The sequence below is a fragment of the Phaenicophaeus curvirostris genome, chromosome 10 (assembly GCF_032191515.1).
Source record: "Phaenicophaeus curvirostris isolate KB17595 chromosome 10, BPBGC_Pcur_1.0, whole genome shotgun sequence".
NCBI classification, from domain to species: domain Eukaryota; kingdom Metazoa; phylum Chordata; class Aves; order Cuculiformes; family Cuculidae; genus Phaenicophaeus; species Phaenicophaeus curvirostris.
In genome coordinates this window covers 3,807,455-3,833,804 of record NC_091401.1, presented here as the reverse complement: position 1 = coordinate 3,833,804, position 26,350 = coordinate 3,807,455, and the positions used below count along the sequence as shown (strand labels likewise).

Here is a 26,350-nt window from a genome sequence, read left to right as displayed (position 1 = left end):
CATTTAACCTCAGCCTTTACCCTTCAACTTTTCTGCTGGAAAATATCATCTCACAAATTTAGCTGGCCTATCATTGAGTGATGATAATAAGCAGTAAGCCATTAAGTCCATTGCATCATGTCTTCCACCACATCCATCAGTATTTACAATCAACATAGATTAGGAAGAGATTTTTCACACGGTTTAATTACAAGATAAATACGTAATTATGTTTTGAACTAAGAAGCCTTTTGCAATTAAAGACTTCTCAATTCTCAGCCTTATATGCTCTTGTAATTGCTATGCTCGAATCACACATTCATAAGAAAGTTCATACTCATCTACGGAGCCAAAAAAGACGGTTACATTTTTACTGTGATGTTAGAGCACCCCCACACCTTGTGTTACACAGATTATACTGTTTACAGTCAAACTGGGAGACATTACAATTTCTCCTCTCCTCTTTCCTCCCCAAACTCCCTTCAGCACATTTGGATTTAAGAAAGCCTAATACAGGGTGACTAAAAAGATGGAACAAACACATCAAAAAGCAATTGAACCTCAAAACCATACTGCAGATCCCATTCCTCTCACACTCAGATTTGTTTCATGAATGCACTATACAGAACCCATTATCTGTCAATGTTCGTGGAATCCTATTTGGAAATCTGTGCAACATGCAATGCACTATGGTCTTCAAGAGAGACCACAAAATAAAGGCCTGTCTTCTAAGTTTATGCTGAAGTACATAGTGTATTCACTTCACAGGGATTGAGGGATGAGATATAACTGTTACAAGGGTTTTCATTTTCTGCCATAGCTTCTGTTTCATCAGATTACAACAGCATTTTATTCATATAGCAGAGTTTCATTCACTTAATCTGGTCCGGAAATACAAAACCTCAGTTTTTCATGACCACAAATAAAACTCTTCTGGTTTGTGCAAAGTTGCCTACATAATACATGACATTTCCAAAAAGAGTTTCATTAGCAAAATATGACATTTCATTGCAGACACGTTGCACTGTCTTTTCATGCAGATGGTCTTAAAAGGGAGTTTAAGAATTATAATACTTTGAACCATCCAATCTTGTGTTTAATCCCTTACAGTGGCCAAGATCAAAAGACTAAAATCATTAAATAAGAATATTTTGCTTCCCAAGCTGATTTTCTTAAACTTCTAACATTCCTTCACTATATTTGCATTTCTTCTGCTGAATCCAATTATTTAAGTGCCAAGAGTAAAGAAAACTCCTCGGTCATTAAAAACATTACCTCCCAAGGGTTCCCCTAGCATTTATCATACACATACAACACTCCACGTTTACAGTTAAAACTGCAAGGCCGAAGGACTGCTTACCTTAAATCTGTCAACAGATACAGATGCCTCAGATAGAGACTTCACTGAGAAAGGTGTTACTTTTAGAGCAAAAGTCATTGAATTAAACACAGTAACCACTGTGAATGCCTAAAAATAAACCAAGAAAAAGAATCACATCTGGATGCAATATACTAACAACTCCAACCTTCTAAAAGCTGAAATGTCACAGCAGCAATTCAAAGCCATCGAAAAGGCCCACAGTTCAAGAATAACCATTTAAATACTCAACACATTGTCAGGCAGCAGAAAGCAGCAGAAAAATCTCTCTAGTGCTTCGTCACAGACCAAGACAGACATCTTTAGTGCTTGTAGGTCTACGGAAAGCAGCAGCTAGCAAATTCTGCATTAGTCTATGACTTGTAAAGACCCAAGTTCAAATAGTGTTGTAAGACATTCGTGCTGTTTGCATCGAAGCACACTGTAAAACAAAACCATCCAGTAATCCCAACACCCTATCTGAATAGCAAACAGGAGTGCTTGTTCACATTCAACTCTAAACTTGTTCTGGGGAGGTAATAACAAACAGCACCGAGAGCTTTTTGTGCAGAATATAAGACTTCGTCTGCTGCTGCCACACCCATCAGACACTCACTTCTGTGACACACAGGCACAAACACAAAGCAAAGAATATGATGAAGAGATCTGCCTTAGGAGAAAAGCTACTGTAGCAATACTGTAAAGAATATTTTCAAAACTGCAGGAAGTTACCTGAGCTGCTGTAAGATCGTAGCCAAGGATCATATGGACAGAAAAGGTCACGACGCTGGCAATGACCACAACTATGGGAGCCACGCCCACAGTGATGCTCTGGAAGTAGCCTGCACGCTCTAAGATTTTACGTTCTTCCTCACGAATTTCTAAAAATATAAACAGGGCACCGTGTTTGAAGCATGATTTGGGGGTACATACACAACAGACACTACTGGGGCACTATAAACACTGAGTAAAAGAGGCCTAACTAGGCTTTTGCATTTATCACATTGTATACCTTCTTATAAAGGTCACAGTTACACAGGAGCAAACCATAACAGTCCGTAAATCTCGATAAGACTACAGGTCTCGTTACTTTATTTAAAAATGGAGCAGATGGCACATTTAGTAAATGATAAAAAAATGAAACAAAATCTATACAGCTAAGATTAGTGCCAAACCACAAACATCATAATGCTAGAAGGGGAAACTTTAGAAGCAGGTCTGTTTGTCCAGCCCATCATACACAACAAATAGGAAGCCTGAAGGATAAAAGTGTTATTATGTACATCAACACCTATGGTACCAAGCTAGGAGGTCACACCAGGCTACAAAGCAATGGGGCCCGTACAGAAAAGGAAACATTTACAGATTGTGTGAACTCACTTTGAACATTCTGAGAAAATGGTTTGACCCAGGCATACATCTTAATGAACTTAATGTAATTAAGAACTTCATTCATCTTTTGCACACGCTCATCTGTTGTTGATACACATTTTCTTCTGAAATAAGCTGTGAGGCGTGATACAAACATCTGAAACAAAAGGCAACATCATGCAACATTAATGGCAACTCAGGAACAGCAAGTGCTTTCAACTCCTCCAGAGAAAGCTAATTTTTAATCTGATAAAGCCATTCAGGGATGGGGGAAGCAACTGTTGTTCTAACATAAAAGTCAGGCTGGAAACACTACTCATATCTTCCCAGCGCAGCTGCACTGAGCACCACAGTCACAAGAGCAAGTTTCAACAAAAATAAAATTTGAGAAAATAAAGGTGTGGGGTTTTACCAACACTGTATAGTACCAGATTTGTTAAAGTTTCTGAAGCGCAAGGCCTAACAAGTGCATAACCTTAAAGATATACCAAGATGGTCCTCATGGCAAATGAACACTAGAACCCATTTTAGCCAACTTTCTAAATTGGACAAAAGAGCGAGCTGGACTTGCACAGCCGGATCAATTTCTACCATATGTCAGTGCTACAAAGGTGGTAAAACAGTTTTAACACTTCTACTAAACCAATCTAAAAATAATTACTTGTTCACATGTTTTTGAGTATCTGCTACTCTCACATTCATCCTGGTCTGAATTTCAAACCCAGCACATTAAGTAAGTTTTCAGTTCTTTGCCCTTCTGCATACTTCTGCAACCTCCTTCGGAGTGCCCATCAACAGATAAGGACTGCTGAAAAGAACTAGAAAAGACAATCAAACTCCACTCCTCATTCCCCTCTTTAAAATATCATTCCCATTATTTTAATCCTTACTGTTGGACAGATACATTTGACCAAAACAGACCTCACAGTATTCACCCTCCGTGCTTTTTGAAATGTGTATTTTGAATACAGGGACAGATCAGCAGCCTGACAGGGCATTTTAGAGGCAAAAAGATTTTGGCTTGAACCAGCCTATCTCACAGCTCAGCAGATGTAGAGGCAGGAGTAACTCATCAAAAACACCCTCACTCAGATGTGGTGCTTTCCAACATCTCTTGTTGAAATCGAATGGTGAGCTCGCTCACGCGACACCAGGCTCCTCTACACAAACTGGAGACTCTTTCCAACCTCAGCCATTTAGCTACGTGTGTTTATCTCAGTCAAATCTATCATACTATCCATTTCTGTTTTCTAATGTTCTTAATCATTTTGAGTTTCCCATTTCCAAATTTCTGCTTCATCCATCATCTTTAGAAGCATCTTCAACAACATGCAGCACCATAAACAAGATAAACCTAGCATATTTCAACACCTCTTAGTCAAACATACGTATAGTTCTGAATAATTAACCATGTCTTAAATCTTTCTGACTCACCATTGCTGGGTAAAAAAGGATGAAGACAGCAGAGCCCAAAAAGCCTGTTGGACCCAGAATAATCACATTATAAACCATTCCTAAGATGGCCACAATAGGGCCTCCAGCCAACAAACTGCCAACCGCTGCAGCTTCGAACATCCTCTGACCATCATTGGAACACACATTTATGAGCTGAAAAATACACATAACAGATTATTTGGATTTAAGACACAGCTGATTCTCATAGCATTGTAAACTCATACTGCAGTTTCCAAAATGATGATGCAAGCTTACCTCTCCCAGAGACTTCTCCTTGATATTCTTCAGCTTAAGAATTTTCTTAAATGCCATTGTCAAGATAGCTCCACGCAGTCTAACCCCCGTGCGATAATTCAAAGCCCAAGTTAGTGCAAGGGACCAAGATCGCACTATTTCCGTCATAAAGATGCCAAAAACTAAAAACAAGCTGTACTGCAGGTTGGACTCACTCTGCTGGGTATACTCCAAAAGGTGTTTCACAACGAATGCCTACAGGAAGAAATGCAAGCTTGCATGAACATCCCATCATCTCAGAAGAACACGCAACAACTTTATGTTAAGTTAGAAATAAGTAGGTTACTTTGCTTTAAAAGAGCCGTTTGATATAGAAAGCATCTTCTTTCTAGAAGTAAAAGGTGTCAATGCAAAAGTACTGTAACACAAAGCCCTGCTGAGAGCCAAGCACTGAGTCAAATTTAGCAAGTAAAGAGAGTTTAATTTGGAACCATATTCCTCGCAGCACGCTTCTAATCCTCCGTGTCTTCTAACTTAACATAAATCTGTCAGTTAGCTGAAAGCAATGCATTATCATATAGAAGAGTTTTTAAATAGTCGCTACTTAAATGTTTGCGCACATTAAGAAACATTCCTTTACGTGACATTATGACCTTTTTTATTTTATCTTTGGTTTGCTTCAAACGTGCTTATTTGATAAAAAGGAACAATGTACCTACAGTTGTAGAGGGGAAGAGTGAGAGGACATTTGCAAAACATTCCTGGAAATAAACATCAGCAGTTTAATAGTAAAGAAAAAAACAAGCAGAAAGCACAAGGCACGCAATACCACAAATCATTGGGGACAGGGGAGAGAAAAAAAAAAAAAGACAAAAAATTAACCATTCAATCCCTCCCCATACCCTCACCCCAAAAACATAAACCCTTTACCTCAAGAATCACATTTCAAACACCACCTGCAGAAAGAGGACAGCCCCCAGAACCACCGATTCCCACCTCCAGCTTTTTGTGGTCCAACGGCACAATATAACATAATACAACTCACAATCACCAGCAATATTAAATACTATTGACTGCGAAACAAAAGGCTTTTATTTGCAATAAAGTGCCATCTTAAATGGTAACATCTCAAAAATACTGTACAACAGGTAGAGTATTATATAAACATACAAACTGCACATACAGGATAATTATAAAGGGCTAGTATCTAACAGTCAGTCTTAGCCTCTAACATAAACTAGATTTGAAACTACACACAAAAATATAAAGATACAAAACCAGAATAGTATTTGCTCATGAAGTCCAAATGAGAATCTTGCAGGTGCTAAGAGAGGAGGCTTCTGAGGCTGCACAAATTCTGAGAACTGGTTTTAAAAGCATCCTACAGTAAGGCTTCACAGACAACAAAAGATTTCCTAGAGAGCTTCTCAACAAATGATGCTTTAAGATACTGGTGCTTTTGATATGATAGTACAGAGCAGAGAGTTACCTTTGCCCACAATAAAACGCAACCAAAAAAAAATCTGAGACCAAAGAAAATATTTGAGAAACTTTCCACATCATAGTCCGTTGAAGTCCTCTTGGCTAAACCAGGTTTTGCAAATAAGAGTTCTGTATAGTTTGAAGAGAGAGGGAAAAAACACAAAACCTCACTACTTCAGCATTGGTAGCTAACGCCCAGCACCAAGTAACAAAAAAAAAATGGAGATCAATTTCATCTGTTCTGAGGAAAATAATTCTGCACATCAGAACCAAGGAAACATGCTGTAAATAATTTTGCTTTCTTTTTCACAGGTGTGAATTAAAGCCAGATGTCCATCAGGTTCTAGAACGGTCACTGAGAAAATTTACATGCTGATTCGTGAACAAATGTGAGGAGCTCACATTCACAGATCTATCGCATTCCAACTTTCTCCTTACTTGGATTTAGTTTGGACCACAACTGCATACAGTTGGTTTGCAGCTACTAAGATTATTGACTTCTTTTTCCAATATTCAATCCAACATATGCAACCGAGTCACTGAGCAATTGGGGTGAAAATCCCCCCTTTTCCTCACGAGCTGTAACTCAGCATGGTCGCAGACTGCAAGCATTTTCTCACACACCACAGCATTGCTGAAAGTCTCCAAGAGAGGATGTATAATGATAGCAGATGTTTCCTGGGGTCTCATTCCTCCCAAAACTTTTTAGAGCAATTTTTCAGCACTATTTTATAGATTCAGCATCTCCCATGATGAAACTGAGACCAGCCTATGTTATACCCCCATATTTTTCTTTTCCAGAAGAAAGAAAAGAGGAAACAGAAGATTAAAGAATTTTTAAAAGGGGGAAGGGGGGAAGTCACACAGAATTAACATTTACATCAACACACGCTATTTGAATTTCAACTAGTTTAATGACAAGAATCCAGCATAAAGTTATTTACAAAACCAGAAAGTTACAGTACAAAAACTAAAACTCAGGCTAATGGGGAAAAAGCAAGTCCTGTGACTATTACCGTAGTAGTTGGTACTAGCTGCTTGGCTGTCTTAAGCATTCCCATTGAATAAACATTACCTTACCTTTGCTCTTGGCGTTGGCTCTGCCCAGCAGCACTGTCTCATTCTGACGCAGAAAACAGCCATCCTGAAAATTCTAAAGAACAGCTTCTGTCACTGGTCCCACTGCAGTGCCGGCATCCTTGCCGCAGCCAGCATGCGACAGCACGGGGCAGGCTGCAACTGGAGCCAACTGGGAAATCGGGAAACTTACCTCCAACAGCCTACCAGTCCCCCCTCCAATAACTGACCAAACTGTCAAGCTGTACTCCACTAAGATAGCAAGTTTCCCCATCTCCCAAACAGGAAGAATAGTTCTGAACAGTTGCAAACAGGTACATTGTTCAGACCCGGAGTTAAACTGATTATGCTTAGTAATCAAAAAACTTATTTGCTCCTCAACCTGCACATGAAATTTTGGTAGCTGATCAAACGGCAGCAAATATTCACTGGAGATAAACAGTATCCCACCTATAGCGGTACATTCTGATGGTTATTACAAGGCAGTCTGACCCATGCGTCTGTCTCACCAGGTTATGGGTTTGGACACTGTGCCAGATGCAGGATTTATCAAAATACAAAAAAAAAGGAAGACCCTTGAAGGATCTACCTAGTATTAAAAAAATCCCACATACACAAAGTCTACAACACCTTTCCAGTAATAACCATCACAATGCTCATAGAGCCAGAGGTGTTGGCTGGCACTTCAAGGTCATAGATGTTCAATTAAAATTTTTGAAATTAATAAAGTGTTTAACTCCATTTTGATGATTTTTACCAGTACAAGATGTCAAGTCAAGTGCTTATCCTGGACACCCTTTCCACTTTCACGTGACTGAAAGGGTATAACAACACAAGAAAGCACTGATACTTCTGAGGAGACAGCATAGGCGTTTCTAAGAGGCACGCCAGTTTTTAAAAACAGGGAGGAGGGATGGTAAAGACTTATTATTTTTCATGCCAAATGATGGAACCAAAAGAGAATTGTTCCTTATTCAGAGAAATGAATAAGGTTGCCTGTAAATGGGCAAATGTCTACAGATAATTTTAAATTACCCAAAAGGAGCTTCAGTTGCAGTGGTAGCCCCTAGCCTGGTAAAGTTGAGTTGGTTTTTTCCTTCCCCTTCTGCACTCTCTCATTCAGCATTTCAGCTGAGACAAATAGCAAAAATTACAGAAATTAGGGGCAACCCTGCTGCAAATTCTTTGCCAAAGATAAAAGCAGCTACTAAGCCCTGTAGTGAAACAATGACAGAAGCTCTTCTTGGGGAAAGCTAATGCTGTTAAAACCTTCATCATGATTTATCATTAATTACCAAAGTATGTACATACAGTTTATAATACAAGCTACTATAAATTATTACCAAGAAAACAGCATGACAGAAACATTTATTATTATTCATATTACATGAAACAAGGCAAACTTCAAAAACGCTTAGAAAGCGGAACATCATTTTGATAAGACATTTACAAGCAGGAAAACATTTTAAAAAGACATTTCACCTAACAGTGCACCCAAGTGTACTTACCCAAGAAATGAACCTTCAGCTTACCAGCACACTGAAACGTGTACTACTAGCAGTAATACTGCTCCTACTCCTCAAGGGAAATGTGTAGAGAATAAATTTAGTCAAAATTTCAACTGCAAATCTGCACAACACGTGCAACAAACAGGTGACAAAAAATGGTGTGAATGTCAAGTCTCATGTTGTTATCTTCATAACGACCCACAGCAACAAAAGAGCAGCAGTTCCTAAAGGCAATAGCATACTCTACCACTTCTACATGAAACTGTCTGACCATCCTCTGTAGGATCAGTAAAGACTACACCCACAGAATTCCTGAGACCTGCTCATGTTAATTTTTAAGTAGTGCTCAAATAAAATTGTCTTGTTCCACTTCTTGAAGACTGTGCTACTAATGCAAATAATCTAAGATTAATGTTTTATCAGCCTGAATTTTATTCCAAGATAAGTTTACAGAAATGTAAAAAAGAAAAAGAAAGCAATTAAAAGACCTGCACGCAAGAACTACGTGCAAAAAGACCATGTACCAGTTAAAGAAGAACTTTAAGCTCAAAATCAAAGAAAAAACCCAGTGTGCATTTCCTCCAAGAAACCCACACCCCCTCCCTTCTCCAAGAACTTGGCCTTGGTATTCAGCAACTGATCCACCAGCTGTAGGAAACCTATCTTGGATTACTGAATCACTCTGGGACTTCACCCCAAAACTTCTAGCTAGTCAAAACATTTAAGTGATTCTGCAACGAAACCATAACATTTTACAGTTGGGCCATGAGATGGAACCCTCTGGGGTTGTTAAAAAAAGGATGGCTATTACTTACTGGTCCACTAAAACCTGCGAGCTGCGTGATCATCAGACACACTATGGAAATGATGAGCCTGGTGCGGCAGAAAATCCAGACAACTCTCCGAAGAGAAGCATCATTAGGCCCACTTTCATTCAGTTCTTCCTGCCACAACCTCTCCAGCCTAATAAAAACAGAAGCCTCATGTAATAAATTTTTCACCGTGAGAGAAGGTACAATCTCACAGGCTCTTCTCTGAAAATTCCAAGCACTACCTAGCTCAGAGCAACAACAACAAACAAATACATGGTAGATTCTGTGAGGTAAAGGGAAATACCTGCATCTTGAAATACCTACGTTGTGTTCCTACTACAAAAGAAAGATGAAAAACACAACGCTTTTTGCTTTGACTGAAGTCTTTTTGGCATTCTTAATATAAAAACTTTTCGGCAGAAGAGTCATGAAGTCAAAATCTGAGAAAAAGTCTCATTAGCCTGATGACAAGATCCAAGCCGTGTTCAGATCACCTTGCTACTGTCAGTTTTTCTTATTATTATTTTAGCACAAGACTTTTTTTTCAGTGTAGTCCTAAGAAAAAACTTTAAACTATTTTTTACTAAAACAAAGACATACAAAATCTGAAAAAAGCAATTGCAAAACACTCCTGGAGACAGAATCCTCTAAATTCACTGTAATGGCAAAAGTACAGAAACAATGCAGCAGTATGAGGTGGTCTATGAAGGATAAAATGATTTCCATTGTTCTGAGAAAGGCAGAACAAAATATCCGTGCCGCTTTTCTAGGGCAATGCTATATCACTGCCTGTGAACTAATGTATTAAAAAAAGGAAGCAAGAAAATAATATGGAACAGGATATCTCTACCTTCTACAATTGACATCTGAAGACTCATGCCTTGATAAAGACCACACATCACTCATAAACAATTCCCCTTTCTTGTACGCTTTGTGGGCCAAAGGAGTGAGCCAGGAGAAGGTCATGCAGGAGAAAAGCCCAGCATTATCAACAGGGTGCTGGTGTCTAAAAGAAAAAAAAACAAACAAACCAATCACAAACAAATGAAAAAGGAAACAGAATTGTAAATCCCCAAGAAAAGCATTCAAAGTACCAAATGCCCACGCCAGTCCTACTTGCTCAATAAATTCTAAGGCTTTCAGTATCAGTCAGCAGAACTACAGCTGCAATCCTTCTTTGTGGCTGGTCTGAAAAGAAAAAGCCGATATCGATCCTTTTGTAGCCTACAGACTTACTTAGAAGTAGTCCGTATGGGTTTCAGCGCATTCAGGCCATGGTGGTATTTGCTCTTGTGATGCTCTTCATCCAGCATTCTCAGCTGAGAATGCACAGAGGTGTCAAGTGGCAGGCCCTCTGCCCGAGCAGCTGCTTCCAAGGCATCCTGGCATTCAACCTGCTTTTACAAGAAAGACAGAAGACAGTCTTCAGAACTACGTTTAAGTTCCATGACTCCTGACTCCAGTAACTTCGCACCTCTCTCTGCTGTGAACTGTTGTGCAACAACAATCACCATCACTCAAAAGTCTTAGAGGAGAGGCTTCAGCCTGGCAACGAAGACATGGAAGGCACACGCTAGATCTGTATTAGAGGGCTGCATTTGTAAAACCTAAATTAACCAGCACTGTGCCTGTGCATGCAAAGGGTAAATGGACAGACCAGACTAATCTTGCACAGGAAATACAATGGGAAAAAAAATAACAAAATCAAGTACCTATGATTTCAGTCCAGGAAATCAGTGACTGACTTATGCAGTGAAATTGCATACATTCTTGATGAATTTAGGTATTCTTATGCACAGAAAGCTTCAAATGCTTTCCAGAATACCACTAAACTCCCTTCTTCAAAAATACCGTGGAATACATTAAAAAATGCATTAAGAATTATTGTATTTTCTATTATCACATTTCCTGCTTTTCTCTTCTCTAAACTAACAGGAATGAAGATGACAATTTTTTCTATTCCTAGCTACACTCAATTGCTCAGCAATTTTATTAACAACCATCTAAAAGGCAAGCCTTATCTCAGGGTTCACAGCCCCAGTGAAAGGCAGACCTGAAAGGAAACAGCAATGACACGGAGTAGTTAGTGTTGCAGAGTTCAAACAAAACTTTTCCATCAGTAGCTAGATGTGGCAAAACGACTAGAGGAGGTAAGGTTGCTGTCTCTGCTTTCAAAGGACTCGGTACTGGTTCGGCTCACTTCATTTACTGCAGTGCCATGTTACCTGTTTTTATTCGAATTTTTTGAAATGAAGCTACTTCATGGGAAACAGACAGCTTTGAGGTAAGAATCTTCCCAGCTGTCTCAAAGGTACCATGCTTACATTTATCAGTTGCCTTTCCAGAGCAAAGGTAATTTATTTCTTTGAAAACAACACCTTGTAGCCTCCTAAAAATACAGTATCAGTAACAAGTCCCTAGTTCTTAACTTTGCATCACATCATTTTTGCCAGACATGCCAGCATTTACTGGAGACTTAGCCTATGCTACCGTAACGTGTAAGCACATTGCACATTAAAGCTTCCACTCATGTGAAGGACAACAGGAAACTGATAACAGCATAAAGCTGTCCTTTATCTACCAAAATACTTAAATAGTGCCTAATCTGTCATAAACCTGATGACAATCATGGTCCCAATCTCAAAAAACCTTATTAAACCTAAAGCGACAACTGCAAAATGAGACAGCAAAGTAATAAGAGGGGAAAAAAACCAACCTGAAAACATTATGACACATGGAGTGACTCAAAAATATGCAACACTTGCAATCTGAACTAAAAGACTTCTCAGTCGATTTATTCTAAATTATTGACTCACGTTCAAGGCAATACCCTCCTTCATAAATGTACCCAAATCAGCATTAATACAAGACCCACCAGAGATGCCTCAAAGGACTCAGCAGCAGGGAACGGTTCCGCACCACTGCTTTTCTGGTTACAGCACAGGATTTCACAGCTAGTTTGCTACATTACCCTTTGCAAGAGCCCAGGCAGATCTGCCCAAACACCCTACTGCTGATAACGTGGGGTTTTTAAGTCACAGGCTATTTGCAGAATAATTATTTTTCAAATCATACAAAATGTCTCAGTGAGTTTTTAAAAAGTCTTCCAAAACCACTCTTTGTCAGCATTAATAAAGTTTTTCACCACTCACTCACAAACAAGAATAGCTTTTTAATAAGAAAGCACAATTGCAGGATATTATTTTCAGGCAGCAATGTTCTTAAACACCCATTGCGAAAATTAATTAAAATTTCCAGAGCTGCTCAACAGAAGCTTCTCAGCAGAATTAGAAAAGATGCATTGGTAAGATACTAAGGCACTACCTTTGAAAGGTCTTTAGAATCTCCTTGCAGAGAGTCAGGTATAAGCACAAATCTCTTGCAAGAACATTCCTCATCTCTGTCTTAGCAAGGCTGTTAAAATCCCACACATATGACTATCAAGAAACAAACACATTTTACCACTGCACAATCAAGATTTTAAGAAGTACCATACAATTCTCTGTCATATTTGACTAACTTAAAAGCATGCAGTTTAGCAGGAAGAAATGAGACTCCTAAGCAGTTCTACAACACATTTCTAGAGCAAAAGAACGAAGTACAAAAACTAGCAACAACCCCAACACTGTTAGTTTAGTTTTCCCTGTTATTTTTCAGATGTTCAGCAGCAGCAATATCCTGATTGCCTACATGCATATACAGTTTTCCTGGAAACTAAAACCTTTTAGTCTTCATTAGCAATGGGATATAATTGGCTCCAGCAGTACTCTCGAAGGAAACGTCTAATAAATCACGGCTGCAGTGTCAAACAGAAACCAGATGACATCTTTTCTAATTCAGCAACTTAATATTATACCAATAAAAGCAATGGAACAGTGACACCACTCAGTGTTTATAACTCTAAAGAAGTGCTCACAGAAACAAACCAAGCCTAAATCAGAAACTACTAAACAGCAGGGAATCATTCAGACATGTCCGGAAAAACAGCAGCTCACTGCTCAGCATCATCAAAAAGGCCAACAGATAAGGAAGAATTGTTTAAAACGACACAAAGAATGAAACAGAAAACATTAGCATACCATATAAAAAAAACCACTAAGGTTTGACTCCTTTCTGAACACCAATCAGTCCCCTATCGCTTCACTTCAAAACAAAAAAAAAATATTCTGCTCTTTCTACAGAGAGCAACAAGAACAGCTGGGATTGGAACAGCTTCCACACAAAACATAAATTTAAGATTTTTCAGCCGGAGAGAAGACAGGAATAAAGATAAGATACAGTTATTTGTGAGGTTCACAGTCATGAAGGCCACAGAACACTAGGGAATGACTATCAACTGTTTCTACAACAGAAGAACTGGAGACACTCAGTGAAATCAATGTTTTTGGCACAAGGTATACTTAAATTCAGAATTTTGCCACAAGATGTTGTAAAGGTCAAATGCATTAACAGACTAAAATCAGAAGAATTAAACTCACATAGGATAAATATATTATAGCTTAAATGCATGACAGAGGGGAACAGTAATCACTTACACAGCATCTTATTACGTGCCAATGGATTCCAAGAAAGCATGAGAAACCATGGGAGCTCCTAACAAGGGGTGATGGTTCCACACTGTATTTGGTGAAGTTGTGCTTGCCTGGGCACAGGCTGATACAATTCAGTGACTGGGAAAATTAACACAAAGAAGACAGCTAAACTTTTAATCCTGAAAGGAAACTCCAGGAGTGCTGATCAAGTACTACTACACACGTGAGCTTGTCTTGTTCCTTTACCTCGACAGGTAGCTCACAGACAAGCAGAGAAAGAGAAGCACACCTGACCCCTCTGACTTTATGCAAGTTGCAAGCACAAAAAAAAGCCCTGTCAGCACCTGTCATCTTGATTTCCTTGTAAAACCAATTGGTCATAGCAACAATAGGCACATAAAGTAATGTGAGAGCCAGGAACATGACACAATTGGCTCATATCACAACAGCCTGGGTGAGGTGAGGAAAGTAAGTTGTTTAATAGCAGGAAAAAACATTTACTCACTAGAGACAGCAGTACCAAAATGACAACTCGCATACCAAGCTCATGTGAGGAGGCCATGAAAATGCATAAAATCTAGGAGTCAAGTTAAAAAGCCGTCCAATAGACAGCACGTCAGAGGTAAGTGAGACAGAAGTTCTGCAGGAAGCCAGAGGGTCATGATGAATATCATGCAGAAAGGCAAGCAAACTCAAATATGTTTCACGTAGTGGATTTTTGGAAGTTTCCTTCTAAGTAGCCACCACAGGCATTTATTTCTGATGAGGAGGAGCAGGTGAAGAGAAGGGAGGCAGCTGTGTTACGTACAGGGCAGAGGGGGAACAAACAGGCCAGTGAGACACTAGCCTTTCACTCAGGCAATCTCACATTTAACACAGAAGGTAGCAATTTATTGGTTTGACATCTGCAACTTCTGATGATGACAGCAAAACCACACAAACCTGGTGGCCAACCAAAATAGATCTTCTGTTCCTTACCCATCTTGCAGAGAAAAAAATTCATGCATATGTAGTCAACATATGAACCAAACCCCACCCACCAAAGTGCAGACTCCTTTTTGGTAATCAGAACATCTTCCACGGCTCAGATCACTGCAGGGAAGAAGCTGTATCTCTTTTAGTCCTACGGCTACCTGGCAGGAAAATAGAGCAGGCACGAAGGCTTCTTTTAATAATCCCTACAACCGATATAGGATAGAAAAGCTACTGTAGTTGATTTGCTATTACACAAAGTTAAAGTTGTTTTAATTTAGTAAAGAACTCTGAGGTGGCATCATTGTGGAACAGGAACTCCCACCTCTTGCATTTAGAAGGCACAGCTCAGCAGGCCTCCTTGCTCTTTGTTCAAAATCTGTCAGGAGAGCCCAATGGGAAATTAATAGACCAGCACAATAGAGTTCAGGACTAGGCAGGCACATAAGGAGAAACAGAATTCTATGATCAGCAGACCTGCTCAATGCTTAAAGTAGTTTTAAAATATTTAAGAGACTTCATTAAAGGACTAGTGTTTCAAAACAAGATTAGCTATTAGTTTTTTATGGGCTGCGGAAGACAGCATCAACTGTCCCAGTTAGCTTAAGGATAGCTAAACCAAACTAAGAGTCTAAGAAAAGATATTCCCAAGTTTTAATTACACCCTTCTTCCCCAAAATTACTGAGTTCCTCCAAGCATAACCCCACTAGAAAGTAATGAGGGTTTCAGACCCTGCTTTTTGCAGGTAGCACAGACAACCCCTAAAGCACTGTTGTCCAATTTACAGAAGTCATTAAACCCAGGAGTACCTAAAAACAGGTATTATGTTTGCAGGTCCAGCATAGTCATGTCTGCCATTGCCATTGCCTGGTGAAGTGACGTGCATTCCATGAACTTAACTTTCCACTAAAAGTCTTCCTCTTCTAATTCACTGGATTTGATGCAGAACTACAGAAGTATTAATAGGAAGATTTGCAGCATTAGACTTCAAGCCTGCTCTGTGGCTAGAACGCTTTATAATACCCTCCCCAATCAGAACATGAGCCTATTTAAAACTAGCTTAGTATCATCCATCCCTACCAGCTGTCTCCCTGAAGTAAGGGGCAGCAAGGAGGAGGCACCAGGCTGGATCACAGTGGGTGTGAGGAAGGAGGCATTAATCCTTTGGACACCTGCACACATCCATTGCCAAGTACAGACAGCAGAGCTGAGTTCACACAACATCAAGAGGAGACCACCAAACAGCTTTAGATACCTAGGAGTTATAGTTAACAGCTCCCAGGACTGCTGCAGTGATCCAAGTCAAGAAGTTAAGGCCTCCATTTTCTTTCACCTCTTGACAAGCGGAATATAAATGAAAGCTCACGTCTGCTGTCTTCCCAGCTTCTTTACAGCACCAGCCGTATATTCAAACAGAAAAAAGTGCATCTGCCCCACATTCCTCTTAATAGAATTAGCTGTTCAAAGGTGTGCTCTGAGTTGCCACAGGAGTTCAGAGATTCAACAGCTTAAAAACCAGTCACAGTCACATATAAATGTGTTAGAACGTTACACAAGACCTCTACAGTTGCTCTTTTGGGCTAGTATTAGAAGCTGAATTAGCATCTGAGTCACTGTTTCAAAGCTAGCCTGAGTTTATGCATCCTCAGATTAGAGCAGGAGTCTTTCAGTAATGCTTGCATCTGATATCAGGGCTCTGTGGCCAAAAATAAAATAAAATAAAATCAGGGTATGTATGGTTATGACGATCCAGTATGTTTTCCAGTCATATATATATTGAGCACTCCTACTTGTCCTTGCTGGGGACAGGTGTATCAGTTTCTTCCAGGAATGTTGCTCAGTTGACCTTGCCCTTGTATTCTGGCAAGCTTTAATGTTGAGGCAAGATGTTCTGAACACTTCCCTGGCAAATCCACTTATTCCTGCAACCCAAGAAATGCAGTTTGGCACATAGCATTCATTTTACTATTCTGCATCAGTAGCTGCTGTGTACGCATCTGGTTAGCAACTATGAACCTGCTTCAGTTCCTGGTATGCACAAATCCATTTTTTTGTGTTTTTCCATTAACACTAGTACTCATAATCTTGTAATCAAAACATATAGGGTTCATTCAGAGCTGAGGTTGTACACTGAACATGCAGCACTAGAGCTCCATATTTCATACACAGTGATGGTACAGTAACAGCAAACCCCTGCGGAACTGGAAATAATGATCAACCTTAACTGTAAGTTGCCCTACAGAATTAGCACTCTACATGTGCAAAAGCTAGGAACCTAACTCCTCACTAAGCAGATTGAACTAGCACAGCACAGGCTGAGGATTCAGCTCCTGACTTGCTCGGGTAAGTTCTGCTATCCTGAACCACATGCAGCCTGCCATACGCTGGAGGTGTCTTTCCAGTAATTTACTTTATTCAGGCCATGCCTAAACTTGGTCACAGCAGAAGCAACACAAGTTACTTGAAGAACACCATGTGGAATATCCAGGGAGTAATTAATATCTACTGGAAAAAAAAAAAAAAGGTTAGTGGCAAAGACAGCCAACTTCAAACGGAAGCTGTGAATTAGCTAGAACACCATGTTCCTCTACAGAATGTCTCTGCTAGTGAAGGAGTTTGCCTCTTTTTCCTCCTACTATTAAGTCTTCTCAGATACTTAACCCTCCTCCAAGTTCTAGATAAACTTTTGATACACTCCTTTCTCAGCTAGTAATATGTACATATACATACATATATATACATAAACACACACATGGAAGACAAGGTAGAGATCAATTCTTCAGAGTGGTTAGAGTATCATCATAAAACATCCACTGACAACCAAGTCATGGATTTTGTGTCAAGTTAATGAGTGCTTCAGTAGTAGAAGTTCAATAGTTCAACAATTTGACAAGGCGATACATTCAGTTCTTTGAGCACATCATGGAATTAATGCACCTTTAAAAAGCAACTTGAGACTTTGCTTCTGCACATATTCCAATTGTGTTTAAAGTTTTCAAAAATAGATCTATGTTGTTAATATCTTTTAGGTTCTGCTTTCACTGGACCTGAAAAAAGCAAAAATAGTTAACACTTAGAGAAAAACACAACTTCAGTACGTAGGCACTTTACTTATCCAAATCTGCCTTCTTGAGCTCATTATGTGAGCTCATCCCCAAGCTTCAGCTCTGCTGATCACACCAAGAATCTTGATACAAGTTTCTGAAAGAATCAGCAGAACAAGAGCTCAAAACTGAACTTCAGAGCATTTTACATGTTCCCCAATACAGTTGCACTACCTACTCATCCCTTTAACACTTACAGCTGGCATAACAAACCAAAGTAGAAATACCAAGGAAGGCAAAAGTTTCCACCTTCCTTCCTTTCTTGTGCACTGCTGAGAAAGGTTAAGTATCATCCAATTTACAATAGAAAAACTCTCTACAGCTTTTAACGAGGGTACACTCAGATATTCTAGACACTGTCAAGGCAGTTCAATCACTGAAACCAGGTTTGATGGATGCTGTCCTTCAGGTTCATGCACCACTCACCATTGACTCCTTCAACACGGATGCTTATGTGTTCCTAATTCTAACTTTACTTTATATCTCCCTCCTCCCAGGAGGGCTCATTATGGTGCTGCTTTTCCCTAGAAGTCTTCTGCAGTGGCTTCTTTGTCCAAGGGTGCCAGCATACAGGCACTTGTTCTATAATAATGAACTGTAGAGGAAAACTATTAGTCTGAAGAAGAAATTCCTCACTCCGGGTTTATTAGCACAATATGTTTCTATCCACCATGCTGCCTGTGGTCAGACACCACTCAAGTTGTATCAGAGTGGAAGATCGCATCATGCCTTGTTCTCATGACTCTGTATATACCACAGAGTGGTCAGATAAACCTTTACCAACTAGGAGAGAAAGGTTAGCAGCACCACTTATGGGCCGTGTCCACCCATCTGGTCTAGCCATCAACTCATCTCAGTTCCCCACGACTTAAGCTGCTCAACAACAGCATTAGACTTGCACCTTCAGAGCTGATGTTACAGATACCGTAGCAGACTTATGTCCTGTCTGTTAGTCAGTAGAACTGATTCACTTCAATGTGCATCACACTTGCTCCCTGCACCGGTGACCTTCCACTGCAGGAGTTTGCTCACAGCAGGGGAGAACACTAGAGCAGGATCCAGAGGAGCGCACCTCACCTAGCATAACTTTTTATATAAGCCTTCCAAAAATCACTGGACAAATACTACCTTCCTTCCTACCTCATAGGAGAGTCAAGTGACAACACAATGAAGTTTAACAGCAGAAGTTTCAATTTTTATCATAAGTGCACGAGGAAATAAGTATCTCCTTGCAGTCAGGCTGTAGCAGAGCACACAAATGCACTACACTGCAAAAGCTGAAGTTCCATTTCTAGGTTTAAATTATTATAAGAATTCAGATGCATTGTTATATACCTACACCTGTGTCAATTTTACATGTTTTATGGCAACACAACCTAAACCGAGTCCTCCCTCGCCTTCCATGCAGCTATAATCTGAGAAAATAAGGTATCTAAGACTGTGTTTGCATACTCTGTTGTAAACAGACAAGAGATCCTCAAGCCGCTAAGTGTAGCCATAAACTGAGTATGATGGCAGCAGTTACAAGTTTCAGAAATACATGAACACATATCCAGATGTGCTCTATTCCTGCACATCTCAGCACAGCCAAACACCAACAAGATGTTCAGCTGAGTGGCAATTAACACGAGTCTAGCACTTCACCAATCATCTTGACCAAGTAGTCAACCACAATTTCACTTTCTCATGCAGTGAGAACAGCTCAAACTATTGCAGCCTCAAACTGTAATCTGAGGTAGCCACATAGCAATATGTTTGTGTAGAGATGAATTCAGAATACCTACAGCCCTTATGAGTCTACTCAGGCTGTGATTCAAAAAGTCAGTGTTTACTGGTTTATGAAAATACAAGATCTTCTGGAAAAAGTGCAGAGACATTTAGCAATTTCCAGTACAACTAAAAGCCTATAGTTAAGCTGTCCAGAAGGCCTGCTCTTTGGTATGGAGTGCCAAGGCACTAGCACATCGGCTACATTCACATTCCTATTTCTGAACGTGTTGTTGAGCACAGCTGGTTCAGACACTTCAGATAAATCACTTCAAAGCTATCAGCGCTTTAAGGATTTACATCAACTCCAACAAGTTCTGAACACATTCTCTTTGGCAAAAGACGTCAGAGACAAACCTGAAAAATAAGAGATCAAGGTGAGGACAAGAGTATTAGTAGGTTTCTGACAGCTAAAGTTAGCAACACATTTTTCCTGGATGTTTAAAGCCATCTCTACGGTTCCACACCACCTAGTGCCTTCAAATGTAGCAATCCACACTTGAGGCTTTCCACAGATGGTGTAGACAGTCATTATGCTTCAGCAAGAACCTAATCCAGAACATTCTATTCCAGTCAGAAACAATTACAGCTTGAAGTACAATGTGTAAATTAATGCCTAGTGTTGTTAACTTAGGGATTTATATTTCAAGAATTGAGTTCTCCCAAGCATTATGCATCATGAGAACAAGCTGCTTCTACATCCTCTCCTGTTGTTGCAAAGATAATGGGGTAGACAAGCACAATGCTCACTTGCCTGCTGTTCCATCATATAAACATGAAGTCTACATTTAAGGAGAGCCTATTCCAAATCCACTTTGAGCACAAATTATTTCTTTCTCATCTGTCATTTTATTGTATATTTAATGAATACAATGGGGTCTGCCCTTCTCCTCAGGACATACTGCTTTCATGAGAAAAAACAAACAATTACTTCAATCTGAAGGGCACAGAAGCATTCCAAGAACAAGTTCTAAAGATGCAAGTATAAATCAGTATTTCAAAACATCTCAATTTTTCTTCATTGGCAATGTAAAAGCCTCTTACAGAGGAAGACCACTGACTACAGTGCCAGGCAGCAAGTGCACCTACACATTATCTTCATTCAGAAGAGCCATGTCCCCACATACAATAAGCCCAATTAGCGCAGTATTATGCATTGGGAACAGGTAGTTAACATCTTATTTTCTAACCTACATTAAGGTTTCCAATAAAGACTTAGAAATCAATTGTTATAAGAACACACTGCAGAAACTTATTCATGAGGTGAATATATGCATTCACAAGCTGAACAATATTTTTTTCTTTAATTTCAGTCCCAGAGTGCCTATTTCAGAGGTCTGAATTTCTATAGCAACATTCCCATTAAGCACCAGGAAATACTGGATTAGACCCACTTATATTGCAGCATGATTTCAATTATGATTCCAGGAAGCCTATTTGAAAAGCTCCAGTCTTTCAGAGAAGTGATCTTCCAGGCTGTTAACAAAGAGCATTTAAGCTTTTAAGGAAAGAATCACAAGTTTTTTCATTATTGTCATGAACACCCATTACAGCATCCTTTCAGCTGGAAACCCAAACGCCAGCATGGAGGTTTCAGGATAAAGAACAAATTTGAATACAACCCTTATGCAAAAGCAAAGATACATTCAAAAAGGCTCTGGGACCTTGGCTTAGTAGTAAAATAGGTCTTTCCCCTACGAAGACCTTGACCGGGTAGTCAACTAGCCTTGTCCATTTCAAGTTAAGAAGGATAGATAAAAATGTAGCAATACAGGCAACAGAAAAAACAAGGAGTCATGTTAATGATCAGTGAAACATATCTGTAGACCTGCCAGAAGTGGTCACCATGAATAGCCACTAACCACTCAGTGGTCCACGACTACCAAAGGCCACATGTTCCTGTATCCTACTCGGAGGAATTACACAGTTCCACCTAGATCTAGGAGGTATGACCTTCCTGTGAAACATGTTAGCAAGAAGCCTACCTCATGCAATATAGTTCTGCTGCAAAACAGTCCCAGACTTGCCCTCCACAAAGATCTGAGGTTAGCAGTGAAATAACAGCCTTAATCTGCTTGCAGCTTGTTACTTGCAATACATGTAACACTTACAGCTTTGTTATTTTTTGGTCAAGCTTGCTCAAATCCTGAGCAAAGTTTTCTACCAAAGAAAAACCCAAAATCTCTACCAATAGCACACTGGACTGTAGTTCAAATGACAGGGTTCCACTACAACTTCACCCCTCCACCTGAACTGCTGTGTTCCATCACCAGTTGTACCAACAAGTGCCCAATAAGCCAGCTTCAGCATCAGACCCAATTCCAGGTTTCACAAAGGATAAAGTAGCAAAGGGTACAGTTCCTTCTCCCACCTCGAGAGATTTTCTTTAATAGCTGAGCTACAACTCCTACCTTTTTGTCACAGGCAGAGGGGAAGCGCCTGACCAAACAGGCAAAGCTCACCCTTATGAAGTCTTTGCTTATCCCTGCTACCAACAACATAAAGCACCCCAACAAGTAGTAAGGCCAAGAATGCTGTTGAAACTAGAGCTTGTTTCAATTAGCAAGGAAGGAGCTTGGTGCACAATCATGAACAGGTAGCTTAAAGCATTATGAATACAGCTCCTCGTACTTAACCTCAATAATTTGCAAGTAAGCAGGATTTAATCTCATTGACATGCAGCAACAACTCCAAAGCTGTTTGTGTTTATCAATTGTATACATCCAAGCCACAAGGCCAGCAAAACAAAAAAAGTACCAATGTTTGAGCTAGAAATTAACTCAAACCTGGTATACTGAACAAGATAACTAGGAGGTAAAACAGGTAACTTGACAGAACTAGCTGATTACAGTAGCAAGATAAATAAGGTTCATTACTCAGGGAAACCAAACCTGATAAAGTTCTAGGTAAGAACTAGAGTGCGCCATTTTATTGCATCAGTAATCACAAATTTAACCGATTGCAAAACAGGCATTCTGTAATCTCTGCTACCCTGTAGTCATAGGCAGCAAATCAAATTCTAGAGGTACAAGGGTAAACAAGACCACCACAACAGAGTTAAGCTGACCTGAAGCTGCCTCAAAGTCAGAGATTCTAATGCCGCACTGTGCAAACGTGCAGGATGCAGCTTACTTTCAGCCTTCAGAAAAAAAAAATATGCTGGTTTGATTTTGTTCATTTGAAAGGTTTAGAGGTACAATAAGATCTTGTCCTGAAAAGTTAAGCCTGGCATTGACATCATCAGATGATGCAGGTGAACGGGCAGAGATAACACGCTGTGATTACTGCTTAACTCCACAGCCACTGGTCAGGAAGCAAGGCCGCCCACCAATGGCATCACTGTTGTCACCACTAATCTGACAGAGCAGATTTGCTACTGGAGGGGGTACAGAGGATGGCAATCCCATGACATCAACATAATAAACATCGTTAAGAAAGCGCACTGTGACTCCAGAGAGCTCTTAGTCCTGCATCAGTGCCTGCTCTAATGCAATCAGACACTCTACCTTCCTCTGAACACTGTCAGCAATAGTCTGCTGAGTCATAGAGCCTGCAGGGACACCAGGAGCTGCAGGGCCTGCAAGTACAAACTGCACTCAGCCTGCTGCAGAGCAGATCGCTCCAATATCAAAAAGACAGCAGTGCAGTACTCTTAGCCCACATAAAAACCACAGCAAAGCCCTTTAAGCCCCAGCAAAACAAGGTAAACCTCACCTCAAGTACATAGTCTCTCAGCATCTAGTGTAATGCAGCAAAAGTCAAGCATTTTAAAGTCTTCAGATTTCTTCCCAAAACCAAAATACGGTGAGTTCCCCTATTTCCAACCCTCTCACACCAGGGCTGTCAGAGGCAACCTGTATGGAATGCCCAGTAACACATTTACAAGCAACTTGCCACTGCAAAAATAAGACATCGGCAGTACTAACATTTTTTTTTGTTTGGCTTCAGAAAGTTCTACATTAATATTTTAGAAAAGGTTTCTTAAGGACACACAAAAAAAATATTTCAGTGCTAACATTCAGAGAAGCTAATATTTTTAATCTTCAGCTGGCACGTGTTGTTAGTTTTAGATCATATCTTTCACCAGTGTGGGTGTTCCCATTTATTTGTGCATTTATTTTTTTTTTTGGTCCTAGATGCACTTGGTATACACACTCTTTTCAATGACAGTGAGCTCTAAACACTAGAAGCCCAGAACAATGACATGATAGCTCTAAGCCAGTGTTTATTTCAAGACTCAGCTCTTGTATTAAACTAGAATTAATTATGACAGCACTTCACCATGTTATATACACAAAAGTACAAGAGACAGTATTCAATACAGATTACTTCTATTTGAGGGAAAATGTGCAAGTCTTGCTACTAGAGCAAACTAAATATCTGCTTTAGAAAACTAATCCTTGAGAAAAACATGGAATGATTAAGTTTTTTCATCTGCCAACACTGAATGGTGCATGATTCGTGCTGAGCTGTTCACGGTTCTTGCTTGGTTGCAATGATTCTCTTAAAGACAAAAGCTTAAAATATTTCCTGAATTCACACCAAGATCTGAATACTAGGAAAAAAGCTCATTTTGTTCAAATGTTACTAAAGTCATGTTTTAAAGTGAAAAATGCTTAATCAGACTTGTTACTAAGACCGCTAGAGAACCCCTTGGAATGACCTCTCACACAAAACGGAAAATTCATTATTGACCTTCAATGCCGTGAATCTATATTGAGCTGGCACAGCAAAAAGGCGGCTGCTGCATGCAATTTAATAAGCATAGACTGCAAAACAAACAACGAAAAAATAAACTGACCTTATGTTTAGCATGCTGAAACATTGACCCTTCCTGCTCTTCATGCTGCACCGAGTTGGCTCTCTCCCTCACACTTCTATACCCAGGACTGGGTATAACGTACTCTTTTCCTATGTTGATGTCTTTCATCTTCTGTAAACGCCAGGGTTTACACGGGTAATTTCACCTCAAATATCTGGAAAACAATTAAATTCCACTTCATTATACACTATGCCCACAGCCACTTTTAATCATCTATTTTTCCAAGTTTATTTTTTAAATAAGAACCAGAAAGTGATGGTAAAAGAGCTTTACTACATCTGGACTGTAATAATGCGACTTGGGAAACCCACGCAAGACTAACTTCTCCTGAACTAGCTTAAACATACCCTGAGGTAAGCAAAGAGTACAATGATCCTCAATGCACTGGAGTACTGTCATACTTCCTCCCTTGGAACTCCGAAATGCAGTTATGCAATCTGACAGATTAAAGTAATAACTGCAGTGTTTAGTTGAAACCTTGAGAAATTTGACTCTGAAGATAAAAACCTCCAAAATTTTTCACAGAAATGGTCATTGGTCCCTGGCAGAGGCTGCCCAGGGAGGGGGTTGAGTCACCTTCCCTGGAGGGGTTTAAGGGACAGGTGGACGAGGTGCTGAGGGACATGGTTTGGTGAATGATGGGAATGGTTGGACTCGATGGTCCGGTGGGTCTCTTCCAACCTGGTTATTCTATGAAATCTTTTGTTATCATCAGAAGTCACACATACCCTCCAACTTACCAGTAGAAAGTTTTGCAAAACTGATCTCTCTAGAGACATCACACGGGAATATTCATCATTTCACCGCATTCTAGAGAAAAATGCTTTCCTTCTCTATAGCATTATTCACTTCAAAGAATCACCAGGTTGGAAAAGACCTCCTGGATCATCGAGTCCAACCATTCCCGTCAATCACTAACCCATGTCCCTGAGTGCCTCGTCCACCCATCCCTTAAACCCCTCCAGGGAAGGTGACTCAACCCCCTCCCTGGGCAGCCTCTGCCAGAGCCCAATGACCCTTTCTGTGAAAAATTTTTGCTGCATAGGCTCGAGCTACCATTAAGGGCTAACACGGAGAGGAAGGAGCCACATCTTCAGCGCTGGCAGACTGAGGGAAAACCTGCAAACCGCACGGGAAGGTCAGGAGAATCACCTCCCAGGGCCAGACCTCGCTTTATAACTCTGCTTTATTGAATTCTGCCTCAACCTGACACGAGGGAAGGCGCCTGGCGGGGTGTCAGAGGTTTGTGGCCGGGGAGGGAGGGAGGGAATGAGGGAGAGAAGGGGACAGACGGACCCCCGCTCCCCGGCAGCCCCGCAGCCCAACCCCCCCGGCCCCTCACCCCCACAAAGGGTCGCGTCCCGCCCCCGGGACGGAGCGGGGCGGCCCCGCTCACCTCCGCCCGGCGCCCGCGACCGGCCCCGCTGCGGCTCCTCCGCTCGGCGGCCGCGAAGCCAAACAACATCGCTTATAGCGGTTCCGGCCTCCGCACTGCGCCTGCGCGGGGGCTGCGGCGGCCGCGCCTCCGCGCCGCCCCGCGGGAAGTGTAGTCCGCGCCTCGCGCGGCCGCGCTCTGCCCGTCCAGGAAAGAACTACATTTCCCAGAAGCCCCCGCGCGGACAGCCGCCGTTTGGCCTCCGCCCCCCTCTCCTCCGCCCGCTCCCTCCGCGCCGCTCCTGCCGCAGCGCGGGGGGTCTGGAACGTTCGCCGCCGGGGCGGGGCGGGGCCGGGGGGCGGCGGGGGTTCGCCTGCCCCGAGGGAGCGCCCTGCGCTCGCACAGCCGCGCGCGGAGCCCGGGGACCCCGCTGAGCCGCGGGGAGGAAGGGGTGAGCCCTGCTCCCGTCCCCCGGCGCGGTGGGGGCCGGCGGCGGGGCTCC

The 26,350-nt window shown here is 41.0% G+C and overlaps 1 protein-coding gene across 3 annotated transcripts in view; it reads right to left on the bottom strand.

The window, feature by feature from the left end:
• ABCC5 (ATP binding cassette subfamily C member 5) overlaps positions 1-25,979 on the bottom strand; it is a 72,483-nt gene extending 46,504 nt beyond the window's left edge. The window contains exons 1-10 of one of the 3 annotated variants that reach the window (XM_069864975.1): positions 25,870-25,979; positions 24,453-24,627; positions 10,512-10,672; positions 10,126-10,281; positions 9,279-9,426; positions 4,418-4,651; positions 4,142-4,315; positions 2,717-2,864; positions 2,069-2,217; positions 1,340-1,447 (exon numbers count right to left, since the gene is read on the bottom strand). In XM_069864975.1, coding sequence (XP_069721076.1) covers positions 1,340-1,447; positions 2,069-2,217; positions 2,717-2,864; positions 4,142-4,315; positions 4,418-4,651; positions 9,279-9,426; positions 10,126-10,281; positions 10,512-10,672; positions 24,453-24,581 — 1,407 coding nt within the window. In that variant the 5' untranslated portion in view covers positions 24,582-24,627; positions 25,870-25,979. Of the gene's footprint in view, positions 1-1,339; positions 1,448-2,068; positions 2,218-2,716; positions 2,865-4,141; positions 4,316-4,417; positions 4,652-5,111; positions 5,129-9,278; positions 9,427-10,125; positions 10,282-10,511; positions 10,673-24,452; positions 24,628-25,869 lie in introns of those variants that run through there. The other 2 variants (XM_069864973.1, XM_069864974.1) reach the window with 2 other exon arrangements.
• Between the last annotated feature and the right edge of the window lie 371 nt (positions 25,980-26,350).